We start from the raw sequence: 25,827 nt of genomic DNA, 5'->3' as shown, positions 1-25,827 counted from the left end.
ATCAGAGTGATACGGCTCCTATCCAATACCACCAGCCAGCTATACTGCCTCCCTTCCTCACTCCAGCCGATGAGCTTTAGCACCTCTAAATGCTTCCCAAAGCTCCGTTAATCAGTCTAAAGAGGTTCGCCGAGACATTGGGCAGAGGAAAAATGGGAGTAACACTCCAAGTAAGTGCTAATGGAGAGGTTAATACAGAGGCTGTTAACAGGCAACAGCAAAGAAGCAATTTGTCACTGTGACTAACTCAACTGAACCACAAGCCAGCCACTCCAATGACTCCAGACACCAAATGCAAAAATCTCCACGGGAGTAATGCACAGCCCGGGTGTGTAACCCTTTAAGGTTTATGAGAGGTTTCTAAAAAGAGTTTAAGTCTGTTTAGGAAAACAGGGGTTTAGGGGTCTATTATAGGGGTTGGGGGTGGTAGGGTAACTATTATGGTAGTTGAGGAAGGCAAAACACACACAATGAACACAATATGTTACTACACCTGTTTGTGTAGCCGACTTACCTGGCAACAACTTCCTATGGCAACAACACAATATGGAAAACAGATCATATTCAATTCAACATGAGTGCATTTAGAAAATGTTAAGGAGACATTTTGCATCGGCAATTTGGATTACTGTACTGCTGACAAATGCAAACGTGTGAATGATTAATTGTGCAGTAATTGATCGGATCTAAATCAACAGCATCTGCACTTTAGTGGGTTATGATGATCTGAGGCACATTTCTCTGAAGTAGTTTTTTTAAAACCACATAATATGACAGCTTTATCGGGATGTTACATTCCTGCGTCTGTATCAAAGCTGCTGAAATATGTATCTTCCTCAATACAGAGAGGTTGTTTGTGAGGCAGGGGTACATCCTAAATGGCACCCTATTCCCTATGTATGTACTTTTGACCAGTAGTGCACTTTATAGTGAATAGGGTGCTATTTGGGATGCAACAAGTTCCTAGGAAAGATTTCATTATTGCTGGTCTACAGATACCTCATCTCATCTCTGGCCATTTAAAGGAAACAGATGACAATCAGAACGACTGCTAAGTGTGTTTTCAGGTGTGCTGATGGCGTTTTGAAGCGAGAGAAAAATAACCTAGTCTTTTAATGAATAAATATGAAATAGTAATTGGCATGGCTACAATGTATATTTCTGATGAGCAGACAAATTATTTAGTATGGTTATTATAAAAACAAAAAGCAGGAAGCAGAAATACCAATGCACATCCTCCTTTGCCTTCTCTTTGCCAATCTTGTGAATTAACATATTTTTGGAGCACCTAGCTGCACAAATCACATTTTTACAAACGTGACATGACAACAAGATAAATCTAAGCAGAAAAAACGAATTTAACCGCGAAACCATCTAGAAATACTGTAAGTACCATACTAGTGTTGTTCTCTGAAAAATCATATTCATCAGATGCAATTTTGCAGTGTTCTGGCAAATCAAGTTGACACAGAAAATGTCAGAGAATTGGTTAGTATTGGGAGAGTTGACGCTTTGCCCTTTATATTTACTTTCTGTGATGTGAGCTTTTTCCCTCCCTCCCTCCCTCCCTCCCTCCGTGGAAGCTGTCAGGGCCATCAGGAATCCATTCCCATTCCAGTCACGTTGATCACACCGTAAGTGATTCTGGATGAAAATTATTCATACATAGAAGAACTATATTCAAGGGAGAGCTCTACCTTTAAAAGAGAAAAACACTTAAAAACATCTAAAGCAGATTTCACATGTTTGTCTTTTTTAATTGATATTTAAAAAGCAAAGCAGGATATAGGATTTTTTTGAAAAGGCAGCAAAGAGGCAGGCAAAGCTAAACATGTATTCGTCATTTAATGCGCAGCCCCACTTAAAACATATTTTATGTCATTTTAATTTACATAATCTAAAACCACAGGTGGCAGTAATTTGGTTATTAAAAGGATACTGTGGGCACTGTACAATTTTGTGTTAGTGCTATATTATACTGTAGCAGGGAGAGGGGAGACATATCATCCCTGGAAGTAATGATACTAATGAGAGAAGCTTTTTAACCAGGCAACCTGTCAGCCCCCAAAGAGAGAGAGAGAGAGGCAGCCAGAGAAAGAGGCAGAGATACAGAGAGAGCATATTTTGCATTTAGAAAGACCCTGTATAAATTAAATCCCCCAATTAGATGTTTTCTCTTTGTGTGTATTATTCTCAATGTATTCTTGTTTTTGTTGTCATATACTGTTGTTCCTCAAGCATATTGTTCATTTATGTAATACTTCATATACATTGCTTTGGCAACAGTGGTAACCAGCGATTCATGCCAATAAAGCATTTATCAAATTTAAATGAAATGAGAGATGGAGAGAGAGAGCGGCAGAGAGAGAGATTCAGAAAGAGATAGAGCGAGCGGGAGAACAGGGAGGTAGAGAAGCAGATCGAGATAAAAAGAGAGGCAGCGTGCGCGCAAGAAAGAGAGAGGCAGAGAGAGAGAGAGGCAGAGCGAGAGAGAGAGAGGCAGAGCGAGAGAGAGAGAGGCAGAGCGAGAGAGAGAGAGGCAGAGCGAGAGAGAGAGAGAGAGGCAGAGCGAGAGAGGCAGAGCGAGAGAGAGAGAGAGAGAGAGAGAGAGAGAGAGAGAGAGAGAGAGAGAGAGAAGGCTTGAAACCATGCCCAACTTCTCAGCTTCCCAAGAGGCTTTTCAAAATTCAATACATAACATCTGTAGGCGATGTTGGGTGCAGACCTAGCGGAGTGCGTCATAACACACAGACACAGAGACACACACACACACACACAGACACAGACACACACACACACACACACACACACACACACACACACACACACACACACACACACACACACACACACACACACACACACACACACACACACACACACACACACACACACACACACACACACACACACACACACACACACACACACACACAGAGAGAGACAGAGAGAGAGAAAGAGAGAGATGGCTGAACAAAGAAACCATGACGACTACCAGGTTTCCATAGCAACTGCTGCAAGGCCTGGAGAGTATAATAGCACATCAATCACTGTCCAAAAAAGAACTAAATTATCAGCTAAAATAAACCTTTAGGATCTGTTTAGTGGTGTGCATTCGGCGGTAACTCACCTCCTCGAAACCTTGCTCTTTGGCAAAAGTGGCCGCCTCCTGAAATAGAAAATAAGAACACAAATTAACAGTTAATTACAGAGTCACAACGCTGTAACGGAAGTCACAGTGAACACATCCCAAATGGCCCCCTATCCCCTATGTAGTACACTACTTTTGACCAGGGCCAACAGGGGTCTGGTCAAAAGTAGTGCACTACATAGGGTGCCATTTGGGACATACTCACTTCAGGCATACAGTACAAGACCTCTCACTTCCTTCAGTCACTGACAGACTAAACACGTGTGATGACCTGACACTTGAGATTGAAGGAGTAACTTGAGTCCATTCTGCTGCTGTGCTACTTTTCTCCCTGAATTAATACTGTACTCATAGGGGACGGCATAAACCCATTTAATCCCAATGCCCCACTTTGGCTCATTTTACAGCAACAGCCTTGAGAAGAAGACAGACAACGTCTGCATCTCAAATGGCACCCTATTCTCTTTATATTGCACTGCTTTTGACCAGGGCCCATAGGGTCAAAAGTAGTGCACTATATAGGAAATAGCATGCCACTTGGGATACAACCAACACCATTTCAGCATAGCCATGAAACTACTGTAACACAGAGGATAGATATGGATAGATTTGTGGGTTTCCCAGTTTACACCACTGGAATTCAATAATAGTGACCATGAACGGCATGATTTATAGTGTACTTGACTTTTGGTGGTTGCTAGCAGTCAGGTGACATTATTTGCTCTGTTTAGTCAATGGGCAGAGGCTTCTGTAGGCTAGCTGTTGCACGATGAAATGCAATAACATGGACACAAATCATGAGTGACAAGTCCATTCGCTCAATTCACTTTTGACCCTTAGACAAAGCAATAAGTCGATGCTATGATGCTAAATGACCCGATTATATGGAAAGGGGGCTGGGGTTGGGACCTTGGGGAGACACGGGTTGACGACCTGGTCTTACACACAGAAGAGAGGGAGGAGATGAAGGAGTGTGTGTGTGGTGTGTGTGACAAGAGAAAAGGGAGGAGAGAAGACATGAAACAATAGGGTTATGGGGCCCAGGGGGGAACAGGCATGCCTCTCTGTCTCTGATCACCCATTACTGGGACAGAGATACTGGATGTCATTTCATCTAATAACACACACACACAGTAAAACAAATGTAGTTTCAACTAATTATTATTAAGTAATTGGTTACACAGCCTTTTTTAGTTTATCAACTGTTCAATTAAAGTGCTACCTGAACTTAAAATGTTTAGTTGACCCAAACTTAGCATTAACTTGAAAAAGCGTCAGTCAACTTATATTACGTGTTTGCTCAACTTGTCTCGAATGTTCATTCAACTAGAATTATTACATTTTTTCCCCCAAGATGACATAGCAGTGCAGACGTGGTTTTGTCGTCCTCTCGTTTACTTTTTGTATTTTTCACCTTCTTTGTATATATTTCAATTTATTTTTCAATCTCTTTTCCATTTTTAAATTAAATATACCTTCCGGTAACCCGCCTCACTCAATGTGACACGGATCCGCTATTATTTTTAGACCTTATAGTCAAAACCTCCACCAGAAGCTAGCCATCAGGAGCTAACGAGCTAATTAGCTACGAGCTATTTAGTCATTGTTAGCCACTGCTCGTGGCCTTTACCCTCTGCACAGGCACCAGCCGTTTTTTAGCCTGGATAATACCTGCCGGCCTCGGACTGTTTTTCTCTACTACAACACCGGATTCCTGCTGTAAACCCTGGACCATTACTCCTGATCATCACAGCTAGCTAGCTGCCACCGAGTGACCCAGCCCTGAAGATCGCCCTGAGCATCTCCCGGCTAGCTAACAAAATTACGACAACTACAATACCTCTTTTGCAATCTGGCCTGGTCCCTTTGTCGACACGGCGCCTGCCGTACCACCACGACTGGTCCGCAGATGTAATTCCATCTGCTGTGCCCTCAACAGGCCTTTGGCGGACGTCGGAGCAGACGCTTCTACTTACCCCGGCCTGCTAACTTTAAACGCCGCGTGCTAGCGTAGCAACGACTACACCGCGGCTTCCCTGTTCCATCTATTGCTGTACACTGGACCCTATGATCACTTGGCTACATAGCTGATGCCTGCTGGACTGTTCGTTTATCACGGTACTCCACTTTGTTTACATTTGTTTATCTGTCAGCCCTAGCCCCAAACTCAGGCCCTGTGTGTAGTTAACCGACCCTCTCTTCCCATTCATCGCCATTTTACCTGTTGTTGTTGTCTTAGCTGATTAGCTGTTGTTGTCTTACCCGTTGTTATCTTAGCTAGCTCTTCCAATCAACACCTGTGATTGCTTTATGCCTCGCTTTGTCTCTCTCTCATGTCAATATGCCTTGTATACTGTTGTTTAGGATAGTTATCATTGTTTTAGTTTACTGCGGAGCCCCTAGTCCTACTCTACATGCCTCAGACACCTCCTTTGTCCCACCTCCCACACATGCGGTGACCTCACCCAGTATAACCAGCGTGTCCAGAGATGCAACCTCTCTTATCATCACTCAGTGCCTGGTCTTACCTCCACTGTACTCGCACCCCACCATACCCCTGTCTGCATATTATGCCCTACCACGCCCAGAAATTTGCTCCTTTAATTCTCTGTCCCCACTGCACTAGACGACCAGTTTTGATAGCCTTTAGCCGTACCCTCATCCTACTCCTCCTCTGTTCCTCGGGTGATGTGGAGGTTAACCCAGGCCCTGCGTGTCCTCAGGCACTCTCATTTGTTGACTTCTGTAATCGAAAAAGCCTTGGTTTCATGCATGTTAACATCAGAAGCCTCCTCCCTAAGTTTGTTTTACTCACTGCTTTAGCACACTCCACCAACCCTGATGTCCTTGCCATGTCTGAATCCTGGCTTAGGAAGGCCACCAACAATTCTGAGATTTCCATACCCAACTACAACATTTTCCATCAAGATAGATCTGTCAAAGTTGGAGGAGTTGCAATCTACTTCAGAGATAGCTTGCAAAGTTCTGTCATAGTTTCCAGGTCTATGCCCAAACAGTTCGAGCTTCTAATTTTAAAAATTAATCTCTCCAGAAATAAGTCTCTCACTGTTGCCGCCTGTTATAGACCCCCCTCAGCTCCCAGCTGTGCCCTGGACACCATATGTGAATTGATTACCCGCCAGCTATCTTCAGAGTACGTTCTGTTAGGTGACCTAAACTGGGATATGCTTAACACCCCAGCAGTCCTACAATCTAAGCTAGATGCCCTTAAACTCACACAAATTATCAAGGAAACGACCAGGTATAACCCTAAATCCGTAAACATGGGCACCGTCATAGATATTATCCTGACCAACTTGCTCTCCAAATACACCTTTGCTGTTTTCAATCAGGATCTCGGCGATCACTGCCTCACTGCCTGCATCCGCTATGGGTCCGCGGTCAAACGACCACCCCTCATCACTGTCAAACGCTCCCTAAAACACTTCTGCCTTTCTAATCGACCTGGCCCGGGTATCCTGGAAGGATATTGACCTCATCCCGTCAGTCGAGGATGCCTGGTCGTTCTTTAAAAGTAATTTCCTCACCATCTTAAATAAGCATGCCCCTTTCAAAAAATTTAGAACTAAGAACATATATAGCCCTTGGTTTACTCCAGACCTGACTGCCCTTGACCAGCACAGACTGCAATAGCATCGAATAGTCCCCGCGATATGCAACTGTTCAGGGAAGTCAGGAACCAATACACGCAGTCAGTCAGGAAAGCAAAGGCAAGCTTTTTCAAACAGAAATTTGCATCCTGTAGCTCTAACTCCAAAAAGTTTTGGGACACTGTAAAGTCCATGGAGAACAAGAGCACCTCCTCCCAGCTGCCCACTGCACTGAGGCTAGGTAACACGGTCACCACCGATAAATCCATGATAATCGAACATTTCAATAAGCATTTCTCTACGGCTGGCCATGCTTTCCTCCTGGCTACCCCAACCCCGGCCAATAGCTCTGCACCCCCCGCAGTTACTTGCCCGAGCCTCCCGAGCTTCTCCTTCAACCAAATCCAGATAGCAGATGTTCTTAAAGAGCTGGAAAACCTGGACCCGTACAAATCAGCTGGGCTAGACAATCTGGACCCTCTCTTTCTAAAACTATCCGCCGCCAAAGGCTATGGAACTAGTTACACACACACTGTGCTTTTGACATATAATGTTTTCAACTTACATATTTGACATACGTTGACATACATGATTACATTGTGCATGTTCATTTATACAGTAATTGCCCCCACCTAGGATTTGAATTCATAATCTCTTGGTTAACAGCATTCCGATCTTCCTGTTACACCACCATGTCTATTTCAATGACTGATTTAACCTGTATTACTATACTTTGCACTTCCAAGTAAATCTAAACTCCTAAAATTACACTCAAGAAAAACTATTTTATTTTCCATAGTGATTAAGGAGTAACATTAAAACAGAATTATATGCCAAACCAACAACAGACCACAATACAGAAAACCCTAAAATTGCTTAAATAAGTAAAAGAAATCAATGACGAGAGAAGTCCGATTAATTGATAACTGACACAGACATGGTCGTGTAACACGAAGATCGTAATGCCGTGATCCAGAAGGTTGTGAGTTCAAATCCTACGTGAGGACAACTTGAATAATAATTGCTGTATAAATGAACATGCACAATGTAATCATGTATGTCAATGTTTGTGAAATATGTAAATTGAAAACATTGTATGTCAAAAGCAACTACTTCCACAGCCTTTTTTTGTGAAGTATTTATAATAAGAATTTCTAGATAAATGAACAAAAGTTGAGCAAACATTTTAAGTTGACTGAATATTTAAGTTCTCAAGTTGGAGCCAAGTTTTGGCCAACTAAAAATATTATGTTCACGTAACACTTTGACCAAAAGGTTGAGTTAACTAAAAAAGGTTGTAGAACCAGTTACTTAATAATAATAATAATTAGTTGAAACTATAATTTTTTACAGTGCACACATACATGCATTTGCACGCACACAACCACCCACCCTCACCCATTCAAATAGCCACTCAAGCTCTTTTCAAATGAGGCGAGGGTCTCTTTTAATGTAGCTAGTGGGCACCAGCCACTCACATTCATTCATTCGTTAATTTATTAACTAATAGATATTGACTTCAGAAACATTTAATCACAGATGAGCAGCAACCATCACACTTCAGGGGCATAAACAGCTTAATGCGTTGTCAAAACAAGGATACTTAATTTGGTGCTCCTTTACAAAGGGTGTGTCCCAAATGGCAACCTATTCCCTATGTCCGGGGCAGGCAACTATATTCAGCCACGATCCGATATTTGTCGGAGCAGATTGTCGGGGGGCCGGAACATAATTATAATAATTTGTACACTGCAAATTGGTCTAAACCCAAAAAGAATGTACCCCAAATATTTCCAAAATTAAATAGATTTTTAGCTGAATTCATGGTGATTTTACAGTTTTGACCAAAAACCTGAGAGTGTACAAAACATTAAGAAGACTCTTTCCATGACATAGACTGACCAGGTGAATCCAGGTGAAAGTTATGATCCCTCATTGATGTCACTTGTAAAATCCACTTCATTCAGAGTAAATGAAGGGGAGGAGACAGGTTAAAGAAGCCTTGAGACATGGATTGTGTATGTTTGCCATTCAGAGGGCGAATAGGCAAGACAAAATAGTGCCTTTGAATGGGGTATGGTAGTAGGTGCCAGGTGCACCGGTTTGTGTCAAGAACTGCAACACTGCTGGGTTTTTCACACTCAATAGTTTCCTGTGTGTATCACAAATGGTCCACCACACAAAGGACACCCATCCAACTTGACAACTGTGGAAATCATTGGAGTCAACATGGGCCAGCATCCCTGTGGAACGCTTTCGACACCTTGTAGAGGTGTTCTGAGGGCAAAGGGGAGGGGGGTTCTTAATGTTTTGAACACAAATGGGTGTCATTTGGGACGCAGTCAAAGCCTTTTAAAAAGGCACATGAATGCAGGCTGAATACCATTCCTGTTGGTTGGCTGTAGCCTTCAGTCACCCAGTTAGCTACAGTGGAAACATTCTTCTGTGTAAGTAGGATTTGGTTGGCAGCATAGAAAATTAATATAATGGTGGTAACAATTTCTATGAGCCACCTGCGTGTGATGTATTATAGGCATTTATGCATTTATAAGGGTTCTTAGGATTGATGGAGCTGCAAGCTGTTATGAATGCTTACAGCTAAACCACACAATACAACTAATGTGTGACTACATTATATATGCATGCAAATAAAGTTGTATTCAATTCAATTGAATGCATTTATAGCCCTTGTGTAATAAAGAACCTTCAGACCTACAGTATAATACACTATCGGACGATAGAAAACATTAATTAATTCATTATGCGTTATAAAAGGGTTGCCAAATGATAACGGGTTGAATCACTAAGAGTTTATGACTGATACAATGGTAGAACGATATGAGGGCTTAATGTTTCTTTACGGTTGTCACTAAAATGGTAAGTGCTTAGGGGCTGTAAAATTCCAGAAACTCTAAAAAAATTCCCAAATTCCCTAGAAATTCCCCCAAATTTGTGGAAAGTTTCCTGAATTTTGCAACCATATTCTATACATCCTTCGAGACACATCTGGGCAAGATTAATGTCTTCAACAAAGTGTCTCATTAGTTTAAAGATGTAATGAAGTGTTCCCTTCATTTGATTATCCAAATCCCTTATTCTCCTCTTTAAAGATTGAACCCGCATGAGGGGAAACAGCACCACTGTTCGCCCCCAGGGCCTTTGTCATTGTTTTGTTTTGTTGATGAAACAAACAGAGGCGAGGGGCCTCAGGCAGCGTGAAAAAAAGAATAGCCAGTACATATTTTGCTGTTCTGTCGCACGGCAATGATGTCAGCGGGAAAATCAAATCAAAGTGTATTTGTCGTATGCACAGGATACAACAGATCTAAACAGTAAAGTAACATGCTTACTTACAAGCGCCTCCTCAACAATGCCTTGTTCAATATAAAAAAACAACATTGTTTGTTGTTTACAGTAACCTATTTGTTGTTGTTTAGATTAACCTATTTGTTGTTTTATCTCAAACAGACGTGGCAGTTCCCCAATGAAGGATTCCAGCTGAGTGATGTGGCAAGTTGATGAGGGACCAGAGGTTCTCCTTAAGGCGTCAACAAGTTTCAGTTCGGCTGGCGGCTAGCCGAAGTCGACTAGGAGAACAAAACGAGTGTTTTCGCATACTCCCTTAAAAGACATTGGCTTGAAAAACTAGAAAAAATACGACTTTTTGTTTGTCCATTTTAGCTATTGCTCAAAATGGTCTGAATTTACTTAAGATTACTCAAAAAAAACATACCCAAATTAAACGGCCTACTACTCGGGCCCAGGAACTAGAATATGCATATTATTAGTAGATTTGAATAGAAAACACTCTGATGTTTCTAAAACTGTTTGAATGATGTCTGTGAGTATAACAGAACTCATATGGCAGGCAAAAACCTGAGAAAAATCCTACCAGGAAGTGGGAAATCTGATGCTGGTAGTCTATTCAAGTCTTTGCCTATCTAACACACAGTGACTTGGGGTTCATTTTGCACTTCCTAAGGCTTCCACTAGATGTCAACAGTCTTTAAAACCTTGTTTCAGGCTTTTGCAGTGAACAGAGAGCGAACAAGAAGGCTGGGAAGTTGTTCACTCAGGGAAGGACATCAGTTCATTGGCGCGCACTCACGTGATGAGGTAGCTGTGTTCCAAAACGTTTTTCAAGACATTGGAATCGTCCGGTTGGAATATTATTGAAGTGCTATGTTAAAAAGGCCCTAAAGATTGATGCTATACAACGTTTGACATGTTTCAACGAACGTAAATATAACTTTTTTTAAACTTTTCGTCATGACATTTTGGCCGCGCTTCCCACATTTGGAGTAGCTTACTGAATGCGCAAACAACAAGGAGCTATTTGGACATAAATTATGGACTTTATCGAACAAAACAACATTTATTGTGGACCTGGGATTCCTGGAAGTGCCTTCTGATGAAGATCATCAAAGGTAAGTGAATATTTCTAATGCTATTTATGATTTTAGATGACTCCAAAATGGCGGGTATCTGTATTGCTTGATGTCTTTTTCTGAGCGCAGTACTCAGATTATTGCAGTGTGCTTTCCCCGTGAAGCTTTTTTTTTTTAAATCTGTCACAGCCGTTGCATAAAGGAGATGTTCATCTATAATTCTTTGAATAACAGTTCAATATTTTATCAACATTTATGATGAGTATTTTTGTAAATTGTCTGTGCTGATTCACCGCCAGTATTGGAGGCAAAATATTTTCTGAACATCACGCGGCAATGTAAAATGCTGTTTTTGGATATAAATATGAACTTGATCGAACAAAAAAATGCATGTATTGTGTAACATGATGTCCTAGGAGTGCCATCTGATGAAGATTGTGCCAGCTGAGAAAAAGTTGTGTCTGGCAGTGCAGAGGAACGTCGGCGAGTGAATTCAGATGGAACCCTTGGAAACATGATACCCAAAATTATTATTTTCGGATATAAAGACGACACTGTATCAACAAAAAATGGATTGCAACTTGCAAAACATGCGGGAAGAAAATTACAGACGGAGGCGCAACAATTTCCAACTTTGTTCGACATTTGAAGCTCCACAAAGAACGGTAAGTCGTGGCTAATATAGCCGACAGCTATATAATTTATAACTTTACTAGTATAGCATGTAGGCTAACGTAACATTAAATCAATGAGCCTCCACACAGTCAGTCAGTGCGGGAACGTGATCTGTGCACCCAAGATTGAGCTACAACTGGCTAGGCAGCTGGTAGCCTAAATCCTGCCTGATGTTACTGCTGTTCCTAAAACCATTGACATACGTTAGCCTACTATAACCACACAGAGTGTGTGTGTTAAGGTTGGGTGATTGTGTACAAGCCTACATCGCCTGATTGCGATCCTCGATAGTCGATCACAATTGGGGTGGGGGGGGGGGTCTTTCTCATGGCTACCCATGTATTTCCATGGAAATAACATTTATTTGGAAAGTAATAAACATATAGATATTTTTAAAAGCATTCATGATTTGCATAAATGTAATATACTAACTATTACTCTTGTTAAAAATATGAAATGGTATTACATTTGGTGAAGAGCACATTATGACTTGTTTAGGACTCGAAACTCAAAGTTTAGGGCTTGAGACTTGACTTGATACTTGACGGTCTTGACTTGAGACTTTACTCAAACTTGCCTGTCTTGACTTGGGACTTGAGTGCTAAGACTTGAGACTTACTTGTGACTTGTAAAACAATGACTTGGTCCCACCTCTGCTGACAACTAGGATGGAAAATTACTGAGGATAATATAGGACGATATTGCCACTCCTATTTGCCATATTTTCAATTTAAGCCGAGTAGAATGTGTGTGCCCCCAGGCTTGGAGGGAAGCAAAAGTCATTCCACTACCCAAGAATAGTATAGCCCCCTTTAATGGCTTAAATAGCCGACCAATCAGCCTGTTACCAACGCTTAGTAAACCCTTGGAAAAAATTGTGTTTGACCAGATACAATGCTATTTTACAGTAAACAAATTGACCACAAACTTCCAGCATGCTTATAGGGAAGGACATTCAACAAGCACAGCACTTACACAAATAACTGATGATTGGCTTAAAGAAATTGATGATAAAAGATTGTGGGGGCTGTTTTGTTAGACTTCAGTGTGGCTTTTGACATTATTGATCATAGTCTGCAGCTGGAAAAATGTACATTACCGTTCCGGGATGCTGGCCTTCTAGGCAGAGTTGCAAAGAAAAAGCCATATCTCAGACTGGCCAATAAAAAGAAAAGATTAAGATGGGCAAAATAACACAGACACTGGACAGAGGAACTCTGCCTAGAAGGCCAGCATCCCGGAGTCGCCTCTTCACTGTTGATGTTGAGACTGGTGTTTTGCGGGTACTATTTAATGAACCTGCCAGTTGAGGGCTTTTGAGGCGTCTTTTTCTCAAACTAGACACACTAATGTACTTGTCCTCTTGCTCAGTTGTGCACCGGGGCCTCCAACTCCTCTTTTTATTCTGGTTAGCGCCAGTTTGTGCTGTTCTGTGAAGGGAGTAGTACACAGCCTTGTACGAGATCTTCAGTTTCATGCCAATATCTCGCATGGAACAGCCTTCCTTTCTCAGAACAAGAATAGACTGACGAGTTTCAGAAGAAAGTAATTTGTTTCTGGCCATTTTGACCCTGTAAACGAACCCACAAATGCTGATGCTCTAGATACTCAACTAGTCTAAAGAAGGCCAGTTTTAGTGCTTCTTTAATGAGGACAACAGTTTTCAGCTTTGCTAACATAATTGCAAAAGGGTTTTCTAATGATCAATTAGCCTTTAAAAATGATAAACTTGGATTAGCTAACACAACGTGCCATTGGAACACAGAAGTGATGGTTGCTGATAATGGGTCTCCGTACGCCTATGTAGATATTCCATAAAAAAAACAGCCGTTTCCAGCTACAATAGTTATTTACAACATTAACAATGTCTACACTGTATTTCTAATCAATTTGATGTTATTTTAATGGACAAAAATGTGCTTTCTTTAAAAAAAAAGGACATTTCTAAGTGAGCCCAACCTTTTGAACGGTAGTGTATGTGTTATGGCTTTACACCCCTGCTATATAGTGGATAAAGAGTTACCTGTCTAACAGAACACAGAGGGTGTTCTTTAATGGAAGCCTTTCCAACAAAGCCCAGGGCAGCTGTCTAGACTCAACACTATACATGTCAGCTACTACAGCGACTGAAATGACTGCAACACTTAACAAAGAGCTGCAGTTAGTTTCAGAGTGGGTGACAAGGAATAGGTTAGTCCTAAATATTTCTAAAACTAAAAGCATTGTATTTGGGACAAATCATTGACTAAACCCTAAACCTCAACTAAATCTTGTAATAAATAATGTGGAAATTCAGCAATTTGAGGTGACTAAACTGCTTGGAGTAACCCTGGATTGTAAACTGTCATGGTCAAAACATGTTGATACAACAGTAGCTAAGATGGGGAGAAGTCTGTCCATAATAAAGCGCTGCTCTACCTTCTTAACAGCACTATCAACAATGCAGGTCCTACAGACACTGGTTTTGTCACACCTGGACTTTTGTTCAGTCGTGTGGTCAGGTGCCACAAAAAAGGACTTAGGAAAATTCCAATTGGCTCAGAACAGGGCAGAACGGCTGGCCCTTGGATGTACACAGAGAGCTAATATTAATAATATGCATGTCATGTGCCTTTTAGTGAGGAGTGGCTTCCATCTGGCCACTCTATAGTACCATAAAGGCCTGATTGGTGGAGAGGTGCAAAGTTTGTTGTCGATCTCCACAGAGGAACTCTTGAGCTCTGTCAGTGACCATCGGGTTCTTGGTCACCTCCCTGACCAAGGTCCTTCTTCCCCGATTGCTCAGTTTGGCCGGCCGGCCAGCTCTATGAACAGTCTTGGTGGTTCAAAACTTCTTCCATTTAAGAATGATGGATGCCACTGTGTTCTTGTTCTTGGGAACCTTCAATGGTGCAGAAATGTTTTGGTACCCTTCACCATATCTATTCCTCGACACAATCTTGTCTCGGAGCTTTACAGACAATTCCTTTGACCTCATGGCTTGGTTTTTGCTCTGATATGCGCTGTCAACTGTGGGACCTTATATACTGTAGACAGGGGTGTGCCTTTCTAAATCATGTCCAATCAATTTCATTTACCACAGGTGGACACCAATCAAGTTGTAGAAACATCTCAAGGATTATTAATGGAAACAGGAGGCCTAGACCTACAGTAAACGATATCCAAAACAACAAACAATACACTGCATTTATACATTTTCAGTCATTTAAATTGTAAAGTCATGTCTTTCTACACAATACCAAAAGAAATGTTTCCTATCTGGGAGGTAAACTCTATAGAGAATTCAATAATTTTACTGTGTATTTCAGAAGTAATTAAGACATTAGAATGTACCAGAGGCCACCAAAATAGAGCTCCTTCTGCAACAAAAAAATGTAACCCAAGGGGGCAAACGCCACGGACCACCCCTGGCCTGGGGCGCCTGGCTGGCTACTTTTAATATTTTGCTGGCTACTCTATGTACTTGGAAAACACTGGAAAGGTAAAAGATAACATGGTGGGCTTAAAACATCAGCCATCTAGCAGCAGACTGCATGGGGGACATGGAGCATGAAGCTATCAGAATGCATGAGATGTTTCTGCTGGCAGGAGCTCGTACAGACAAATAGATATTTTTTGAGAGCTTAAGCTAATAATCGTGAGCCCCATTAAGAGGAAGAGCATTTCACGGTAAGGTCTACACCTGTTGTATTCAGCGCATGTGACATTTGATTTGAGGAGAGAGTCAACCATTTCTTGCAAATGAAACAGGACATGCACTTCATACATCGGACATTTTTCAAACTGAGCACAGGGGAGAGAGAGGAGAAACCGGAGCACAGGGGAGAGAGAGGAGAAACCGGAGCACAGGGGAGAGACCAGAGCACAGGGGAGAGGGAGGAGAGACTGGAGCACAGGGGAGAGAGAGGAGAGACTGGAGCACAGGGGAGAGAGAGGAGAGACTGGAGCACAGGGGAGAGAGAGGAGAGACTGGAGCACAGGGGAGAGAGAGGAGAGACTGGAGCACAGGGGAGAGAGAGGAGAGACTGGAGCACAGGGGAGAGCGAGCAGAGACCGGAGCACAGGGGAGAGCGAGCAGAGCCCGGAGCACAGGGGAGAGCGAGAAGAGCCCGGAGCACAGGGGAGAGGGAGAGACCGGAGCACAGGGGAGAGGGAGGAGAGACTGGAGCACAGGGGAGAGGGAGGAGAGACTGGAGCACAGGGGAGAGAGAGGAGAGACTGGAGCACAGGGGAGAGAGAGGAGAGATTGGAGCACAGGGGAGAGGGAGCAGAGACCGGAGCACAGGGGAGAGGGAGCAGAGACCGGAGCACAGGGGAGAGGGAGAGACCGGAGCACAGGGGAGAGGGAGAGACCGGAGCACAGGGGAGAGGGAGAGACCGGAGCACAGGGGAGAGGGAGAGACCTGAGCACAGGGGAGAGGGAGCAACCGGAGCACATGGGAGAAACAAAAGCACAGTGGAGACGGAGGAGAGACCGGAGCCGACTTGCGGTGTGTTTTGGGTCAATGTCGAGTTGAAAAGTGTTGAAAAGTGCAAACCTGATGGGATGGCGTATCGCTGCAGAATGCTGCGGTAGCCATGCTGGTTAAGTGTGCCTTGAATTCTAAATAAATCACTGACAGTGTCACCAGCAAAGCACGCCCACACCATCACACCCCCTCCTCCATGCTTCTAGGTGGGAACCACACATGCGGAGATCATCCGTTCACCTACTCTGCATCTCACACGGTGGTTGGATCCAAAAATCTAAAATTTGGACTCATTAGACCAAAGGACAGATTTCCACCGGTCTAATGTTTCTTGGCCCAAACAAGTCTTTTATTCTTATTTGTGCCCTTTAGCAGTGGTTTCTTTGCAGCAATTTGACCATGAAGGCCTGATTCATGCAGTCTCCTCTGAACAGCTGATGTTGAGATGTGTCTGTTACATGAACTGTGTGAAGCATTTATTTGGGCTGCAATCTGAGGTGCAGTTAACTCTAATTAACTTATCCTCTCCAGCAGAGGTAACTCTGGGTCTTCCTTTCCTGTGGCGGTCCTCATGAGAGCCAGTTTCATCATATCGCTTGATGGTTTTTGCGATTGCACCTGAAGAAACTTTCAAAGTTCTTGAAATGTTCCGGATTGACTGGCCTTCATGTCTTAAAGTAATGATGGACTGTTGTTTCTCTTTGCTTATTTGAGCTGTTCCCCACCCTCCAAGCTCATCATTATGCTTGTGTCCCTGGGTCTGAACCACACCCTGTGCAACTGGGTCCTGGACTTCCTGACAGGCCACCCCCAGGTGGTGAAGGTAGGAAACAGCACTTCTACTTCGCTGATCGTCAACACTGCGGCCCCACAAGGATGCGTGCTCATTCCCTTCCTGTACTCCCTGTTCACCCATGACTGCATGGCCACGCACGCCATCAACTCAATCATCAAGTTTGCAGACAACACAACAGTAGTAGGCCTGATTACCAATAATGACGAGACAGCTTACAGGGAGGAGGTGAGGGCCCTGGGAGTGTGGTGCCAGGTAAATAACCTCTCACCCAACATAAAAAAAACAAAGGAGCTGATCGTGGACTTCAGCAGAGGGTGCACCACCCTATCCACATCAACAGGACCGCAGTGGAGAAGGTGGAAAGCTTCAAGTTCCTCGGCGTACACATCACTGACAAACTGAAATGGTCCACCCACACAGACAGTGTGTTTAAGAAGGAGCAACAGTGCCTCTTCAACCTCAGGAGGCTGAAGAAATTTGGCTTGTCACCGAAAACCCTCATAAACTTCTACAGATGCACAATTGAGAGCATCCTGTCGGGCTGTATCATCGCCCGGTACGGCAACTGCCCCTCACACACCACAGGGCTCTCCAGAGGGTAGTGTGGTCTACCCAACACTTCACCGGGGGAAAACTACCTGCCCTCCAGGACACCTACAGCACCCGATGTCACAGGAAGGTCAAAAAGATCATCAAGGACAACAACCACACGAGCCACTGCCTGTTCACCCTGCTATCATCCAGAAGACGAGGTCAGTACAGACGCATCAAAGCTGTGACCGAGAGACTGAAAAACTTCTATCTCAAGGCCACCAGACTGTTAAATAGCCATCACTAGCACATTAGAGGCTGCTGCCCTATATACAAAGACTTGAAATCACTGGCCACTTTAATAATGTTTACATATTTTCCATTACTCATCTCATATGTATATACTGTATTCTATCCTATTCTACTGTATCTTAGTCTATGCCGCTTTGACATTGCTCTTCCAAATACTTACATATTCTTAATTCCATTCCTTTACTTTAGATTTGTGTGTATTGTTGTGAAATTGTTATATATTACTTGTTAGATATTACTGCAATGTTGGAGCTAGAAACACAAGCATTTCACTACACCCACAATAACAACTGCTAAACATATGTATATGACAAATAACATTTGATTTGATTTGTGTGGTTCCCACTGTGAAGCATGTTGGAGGAGGTGTGGTGGTGTAGGGTGCTTTGCTGGTAACACTGTCAGTGATTTGTTTAGGATTCAAGGCACACTTAACCAGCATGACTACCACAGCATTCTACAGCAATGACAATGACCCAACACACACCTCCAGGCTGTGTAAGGGCTATTTGACCTATTTGTGGAGTGCTGCATCAGATGACCTGGTCTCCACAATCACCCAACCTCAACCCAATGGAGATGGTTTGGGATGAGTAGTCCGCAGAGTGAAGGAAAAGCAGCCAACAAGTTCTCAGCATATGTGGGAACTCCAAGACTGTTGGAAAAGCATTACTTGCGAAGCTGGTTGAGAGAATGCCAAGAGTGTGCAAAGCTGTCATGAAGGCAAATGGGGGCTACTTTGAAGAATCTCAAATATAAAATATATTTTGATTTGTTTAAAACTTTTTTGGTTACTACATGATTCCATATGTGTTATTTCATAGTTTTGATGTCTTCACTATTATTTTATAAAAATAAAGAAAAACCTTGAATGAGTAAGTGTGTCAAACTTTTGACTGGTACTGTATATACACACAAACATACACACTGAGTGCACAAACATTAGGAACACCTTCCTAATATTGAGTTGCACCCTCCCTTTTGCCCTCAGAACAGCCTCAATTCATCTGGGCATGGACTCTACAAGGTGTCGAAAGCGTTCCACAGGGATGCTGGTCCATGTTGACTCCAATTCTTCCCACAGTTGTGTCAAGCTGGCTGGATGTCCTTCGTGTGGTGGACCATTCTTGACACACACGGGAAACTGTTGAGGGTGAAAAACCCAGCAGCGTTGCAGTTCTTGACATACTCAAACTGGTGTGCCTGGCACCTACTACCATACCCTGTTCAAAGGCACTTAAATATTTTGTCTTGCCCATTCACCTTCTGAATGGCACAAATACAAAATCCATGTTTCAATGCTTAAAACTCCTTCTTTAATGTCTCTCCTCCCCTTCATCACACTGATTGAAGTGTATTTAACAGGTGGCATCAACAATGGATCTGTCACAACGTCCACAGAAGATGGCGCCTCTCTTCGGTCGGCGCTCGTCGTCGCCGGCCTACTAGCTAACACCGATTTCCTTTTCTGTTTTCGTTTGGTAATGTCTGGTTAGTGTAGCACCTGTTTTGTGTTTAGTAATTAGTGGGGTATTTAGTCTGTCTGTTTTGTGTTTGGGGTTGTGCGGGATTGTTTCGTGTCTGTTATTGTAGGTTGGGGATTTATTTTTTTATTGTCCTTTTTACCGTTACGCGTTTTGGCATTTGGTTTGCTGGGCTGCGTCCCGCTACGTTCCTAGACTGTTTTGTCTTTTATGGAATCATTTTTACCCTGCCTTGTCAGTTCGGTTCTTTGGACTTGAATTCTTCATTAAAATGTGTTTCACGTACCTGAGTCTCCTGCACTTGACTTCACCCCTCCTGCAGATCTATTTTATGACAGGATCATAGCTTTCAGCGGGATTCACCTGGTCTGTCTGTCATGGAAAGATCAGGTGTTCCTAATGTTTTGTACACTCAGTGAATATATTAATAGTGACACGGAATAAATACAGTGAATAACGAGAAAATAATAACATGGCTATATAAAGGAAGTAACAGGTAATAACATGGCTATATACAGGGAGTACTAGTACTGAGTCGATGTGCAGGGGTACCAGGTAATAACATGGCCGTATACAGGGAGTACCAGTACCGTGGTTCATCAGCAGCATCAGAGCTTGGAGAAGCCTAACGCTATCATGAATTTTGACCACCGGTGTGGCGGTAACACGGTCACCGTAACAGCCCTACTCGCCACCCTCTGTAGGGACTTGCAGTTGCCATACCAAGCGGTGATGCAGCAAGTATTTGGTTTTAAATATACTTAAGTATCAAAAGTAAATGTAATCGCTAAAATATACTTAAGTATCAAAAGTAAAAGTACAAGTATAAATCATTTCAAATCCCTTATATTAAGCAACGCAGACGGCAACAATTTTCCATTTTTTTAATTTACAGATAGTCAGGGCGGCACACTCCAGCACGCAGACATAATTTACAAACAAAGCAAGTGTTCATTGAGTCTGCCAGATCAGAGGCAGTAGGGATGATCATGGATGTTCTCTTGAAAAGTATGTGAAAAAGACCACATTTTCCTGTCCTGCTAAGCATTCAAAATGTAACGTGTACTTTTGGGTGTCAGGGAAAACATATGGAGTAAAAAGGTACATTATTTTCTTGAGGAATGTAGTGAAGTAAAAGTAAAAGTTGTCAAAAATATAAATAGTAAAGTAAAGTACATAGTACTTTAAAGTACTATCTTTACTTAAGTACTTTACTCCACTGACTATATGAGGATCTGAGGCCCCATGCCAAATCTTTTCAGCCTCCTGAGGGGGAAGAGGTGCTGTCGGGCCCTTTTCACAACTGTGTGGGTGTGTGTGTCTGTGGACAATGTTAATTCCTTAGTGATGTGGGCACTGAGGAACTTGAAGCTCTTGACCTGCTCCACTGAAGCTCCATCGATGTGCATGGGGGCGTGCTCGCCCCTGTGTTTCCTGTAGTCCACGATCAGCTGCTTTGTCTTGCTGACGTTGAGCGAGACATTGTCCTGGCACCACACTGTCAACTCTCTGAGATCCTCCCTATAGGCTACCTCACCACCGTTGGTGATCAGGTGTTGTAGTTGTGCGTGGCCACGATGTTAAACGGGGAGTACACGGAGGGTACTAAGCGCACACACCCTTGAGGGGCCCCTGTGTTCAAATAAAATTGTATTTGTCACATACGCCAAATACAACAGGTGTCGGTAGACCTTACAGTGAAATGCTTACTTACAAGCCCTTAACCAACAATGCAGTTTTAATAAAAATAAGTGTTAAGTAAAAAATAGATAAGTAAAAAATAACAAATAAATATAACAAATAATTAAAGAGCAGCAGTAAAATAACAATAGCGAGGCTATATACAGGGGCTACCGGCAAGGAGTCTATGCGCGGGGGCACCGGTTAGTCGAGGTAATTGAGGTAATATGTACATGTAGGTATAGTTAAAGTGACTATGCATAGATAATAAACAGAGAGTAGCAGCATTGTAAAAGAGGGGGCGGGGGGGGGGGGCAATAAAAAGAGTCTGGGTAGCCATGTGATTAGCTGTTCAGGAGTCTATTGGCTTGGGGGATAGAAGCTGTTAAGGAGCCTTTTGGACATAGACTTGGTGCTCCGGTACCGCTTGCCGTGCGGTAGAATAGAGAACAGTCTATGACTAGGGTGGTTGGAGCCTTTGACAATTTTTAGGGCCTTCCTCTGACACCACCTGGTATAGAGGTCCTGGATGGCAGGAAGCTTCTCCCCAGTGATGTACTGGGTCGTACAGCCAGGCACACTACCCGCTGTAGTGCCTTGCGGTCGGAGGCCAAGCAGTTGCCATACCAGGCAGTGATGCAACCAGTCAGGATGCTCTCGATGGTGCAGCTGTATAACTTTTTGAGGATCTGAGGACCCATGCCAAATCATTTCAGGTCTCCTGAGGGGGAATAGGCTTTGTCGTGCTCTCTTCACGATTGTCTTGGTGTGTTTGGACCATGATAGTTTGTTGGTGATGTGGACACCAAGGAGCTTGAAGCTCTCAACCTGCTCCACCACAGCTCCGACAATGAGAATGGGGGCGTGCTCGGTCCTCCTTTTCCCGTAGTCCACAATCATCTCCTTTGTCTTGATCACGTTGAGGGAGAGGTTGTTGTCCTGGTACCACATGGCCAGGTCTCTGACCTCCTCCCTATAGGCTGTCTCGTCATTGTCGGTGATCAGGCCTACCACTGTTGTCATCGGCAAACTTAATGATGGTGTTGGAGTTGTGCCTGGCTGTGTAGTCATGAGTGAACAGGGAGTACAGGAGGGGACTGAGCTCGCACCCCTGAGGGGCCCCCGTGTTGAGGATCAGCGTGGCAGATGATGTTACCTACCTTTAACACCAGGGGGCGGCCAGTCAGGAAGTCCAGGATCCAGTTGCAGAGGGAGTTGTTTAGTCCCAGGGTCCTTAGCTTAGTGATGAGCCTTGAGGGCACAATGGTGTTGAACGCTGAGCTGTAGTCAATGAATAGCATTCTCACATTGGTGTTCCTTTTGTCTAGGTGGGAAAGGGCAGTGTGGTGTGCAATAGAGATTGCGTCATCTGTGGATCCGTTAGGGCAGTATTCCTATTGGAGTGGGTCTCGTGTTTCTGGGATAATGGTGTTGATGTGAGCCATGATCAGCCTTTCAAAGAATAAACACATACTTATTACAGACAGAAGCAACAATGCTAGGACTAATATGTACAGACAATAGTCTAAAGATATACATCTCTTCCCCTCCCCCTCTCCCATCAACCCCTAGTCACAGCCTCCTAGCGCACCTCCTAGCGTTGTTGCCTGTAATCCATGGCATCTGGTTGGGGTATTGATGAAGCCAGTGACTGATGTGGTGTACGCCTCAATGCCATGGGAAGAATCCCGGAACATATTCCAGTCTGTGCTAGCAAAACAGTCCTGTAGTTTAGCATCTGCTTGATCTGACCACTTTTCTATTGACCGAGTCACTGGTGCTTCCTGCTTTAGTTTTTGCTTGTATGCATGAATCAGGAGGATAGAATTATGGTCAGATTTGCCAAATGTATGGCGAGGGAGAGCTTTGTACGCATCTCTGTGTGTGGAGTAAAAGTGGTCTAGATGTTTTTCCCTCTGGTTGCACATTTAACATGCTAGTAGAAATGAGGTAAATCGGATTTAAGTTTCCCTGCATTAAAGTCCCCGGCCACTAGGAGCGCCACCTCTGGATGAGCGTTTTCCTGTTCTTCAAACGTCAAAAGTCTTTTTGACACCCTGGGTTGACTCCTGCTTAGTATCGCTCCGTATGCTCCAAACGTCAAATTTAGAAGGTTAAAGGTTATGGATAGAGTTAAAACATTATGTTTATGCAAGAAACCTTCTGATCCAGAGTCATGGGATTACTGCCATCCGCCACCCCCGTCCACAACCAGGCAGATCGCTCAAGATTGACTTCAAAATTGGACGTCTGTCCATGTACTGACGGCATCAGGAAAAGCCTTCAAACCCATCCATTAGGGGCAACCATCAAGTAGGGTTTTGCTAGGGCGTTGTGGACGGGGGGTGTGGGATGGGCGTAAACCCATGACTCCGGATCCGAAGGTTGCATGTTTAATCCCGTACAATAGTCATTTACAACATTAACAATGTCTACACTGTATTTCTGATCAATTTGATGTTATTTTAATGGACAAAATATTTGCTTTTCTTTCAAAAACAAGGACATTTCTAAGTGACCCCAAACTTTTGAACGGTAGTGTATGTTAGAGAAAGACCCCACTGAACGGTTCAGAACATGAATAAATACTTGTATTGGTAAAATGTATTTTATAACATAAGTAAGTGAAATTTCATCACCAAACCACATTTTTCACCCACTCTGGGCAGATTGGGCAGACATCCTAATATGTAGCGTTTTGGAATGAAACTTTCCTATCAAAACAGATTATTACATACATACTGAATATTAATATACATGGGCATTTTACTGTAGATGTGCTTACTTGTATATTGTGCTTGATTAAAATACTGTAAATCACCGGTGGTGTACCTGTTACAGTCCACTGATTCTCATCATCAGAAAACTATTGTGTAATAATCTCAGCTGACTCAATCCTTATTGAGCCAAACAAGTTGTATTCCAATTGGCACCCTATTCTCTATTTAGTGCACTACGTTTGATGGTCATACGGAATAGGGTGCCATTTTGGACACAGCGAGGTTAAACACAACCATGTTTAACTGCTTGTAATGTCACAGCGATAAGTCAGCATATTCACACAAGACATGTGGTGGAAAATGCAATTACAGATGTCATCAAATTCAAACCAAAATGGGCCTTCTCAGTTTAACTGCAACAAGCTCATTTAACATTTTCTTATTTTCAACGAATTGTTGAACATATGTTACAGAAAAAAACGGAGCGAGAGAGGGAGGTAAATCAATCCTATTATAGGAGTTTCACAAAGAATCTAAATCAAAGAGCAAAACCCAGTGGTAAGGTTAATACAAGTTGATAAACTGAGAAGTATATCTCCCTCCCACAGGCCATTCTGAAAAATTCTGAAAATAGGCCTTTGCTTGACCGTGTTAACCCGAACTGATGCAGAGGCAGAAACTGAATTGTGTTTGACATTGGGGGTTAGAGAAAATGGGAGAGGTGGACAGGGGAGGGGGTTACAGGGATGAGGGTTGCCCTGACAAGTTATTTACAACAAGACCTGTGTTCTATTTCGTCCTTCTGTGGGCATTTAAATAACAAGCAGTTTGAGTTTGTGTATTGGTTGGGTCGATTTGAAAAATAAAAACATTTGTATTGTTGAAGATTGGTTTTGAAATAGCCTGCGGTCTGACAAGGCTACCAACTATTCCTCATCTGTCTGTGATGAGACCTACACCAAGTAACCAAGAGGGAGAGCGATTTAACAGGCTGAGGGACAGTAAAAATATGGATTGTTAAATTGATCGATGTACTGAAAACATTGCCTTTGGCTGACTCATCAAAAGGTTAGAATGTCAACAACAAAAAGTAATAGAACATTGTAGTTTAGCGTGGGGTAAAACGCAAGAATGCCTCAAAGTAAGAGCAGTTGCAAAGCAAAGATTCACTTGACAATAGAACACTGACTGCAGTGCATTCTATTTCTGTTTGAATTCTAATTCCATGTCATGCCTATCAGTTCCTCTTGATTCAACCCTGGAGGTGCCAGTGATCCTCAGCATCTTTAGCAGCTTTAATTAATGAACAGTAATGACAAAAACAACACCTGGCCTTCAGCTCAAATGCTGCTTCCAAACACTCAGACATACAGCATTCATTATAGTGTGCGTGTGTAGCAATAGCAAGAGCAGTAGGGTGAGCGTAGTGCCCTTGAAGTGGCCTCAGGGTCAGTCATGCTCTCAGGATACATCCTAAATGGCACCCTATTCCCTACTGTATATAGTGCACTACTTTTGATCATGGCCCTATACAGGGAGTAGGTTGCCATTTGGGACACATGCTTACTGTATGTCAGAGCCCAGAATAGGGTTAGTTCAGCTGCTGTAGTACTGTGTGAGTGTCAAGGTGTGTGAACTGCCTGCCACACTGAAGATGTGTGTATTGATAAGAAGTGCAGTTGATTATTAATATGATAATGTGGCTGGTCTGATAGTGACCCCCTCCCTCCCTCCCTCCCCACAGCCAAACGGAGGGCTGTGTGTCTGTGGAGGACAGATTAGGTAGGAGGTAAATAACCTGCTTTGAGCCAAGGACTCCTGGAGCTCCCTGCAGAATGAATGCAGCATTGCTGCTCAAGCATGACATGCGACAAACAGCCGAGAAAACATGCACACTTGCGCATACACAAACGCACGCACACGCTACACACACACACACACACACACACACACACACACACACACACACACACACACACACACACACACACACACACACACACACACACA

General features: G+C 43.1%; 1 protein-coding gene across 1 annotated transcript in view; it reads right to left on the bottom strand.

The window, feature by feature from the left end:
* The window catches only part of adkb (adenosine kinase b), a gene marked incomplete at its 5' end in the record, with an annotated part of 290,820 nt that overhangs the window by 40,153 nt on the left and 224,840 nt on the right, over positions 1–25,827 (bottom strand). The window contains 1 exon segment of the mRNA NM_001165301.1: positions 3,131–3,169. Within this exon segment, the coding sequence (NP_001158773.1) occupies positions 3,131–3,169 (39 nt within the window).

The sequence above is a fragment of the Salmo salar genome, chromosome 01 (genome assembly GCF_965601325.2).
Source record: "Salmo salar chromosome 01, fSalSal1, whole genome shotgun sequence".
Taxonomy (NCBI): Eukaryota; Metazoa; Chordata; class Actinopteri; order Salmoniformes; family Salmonidae; genus Salmo; species Salmo salar.
The sequence above is the reverse complement of the archived record's forward strand: the minus strand, read 5'-3'. Positions and strand labels throughout refer to the sequence as shown.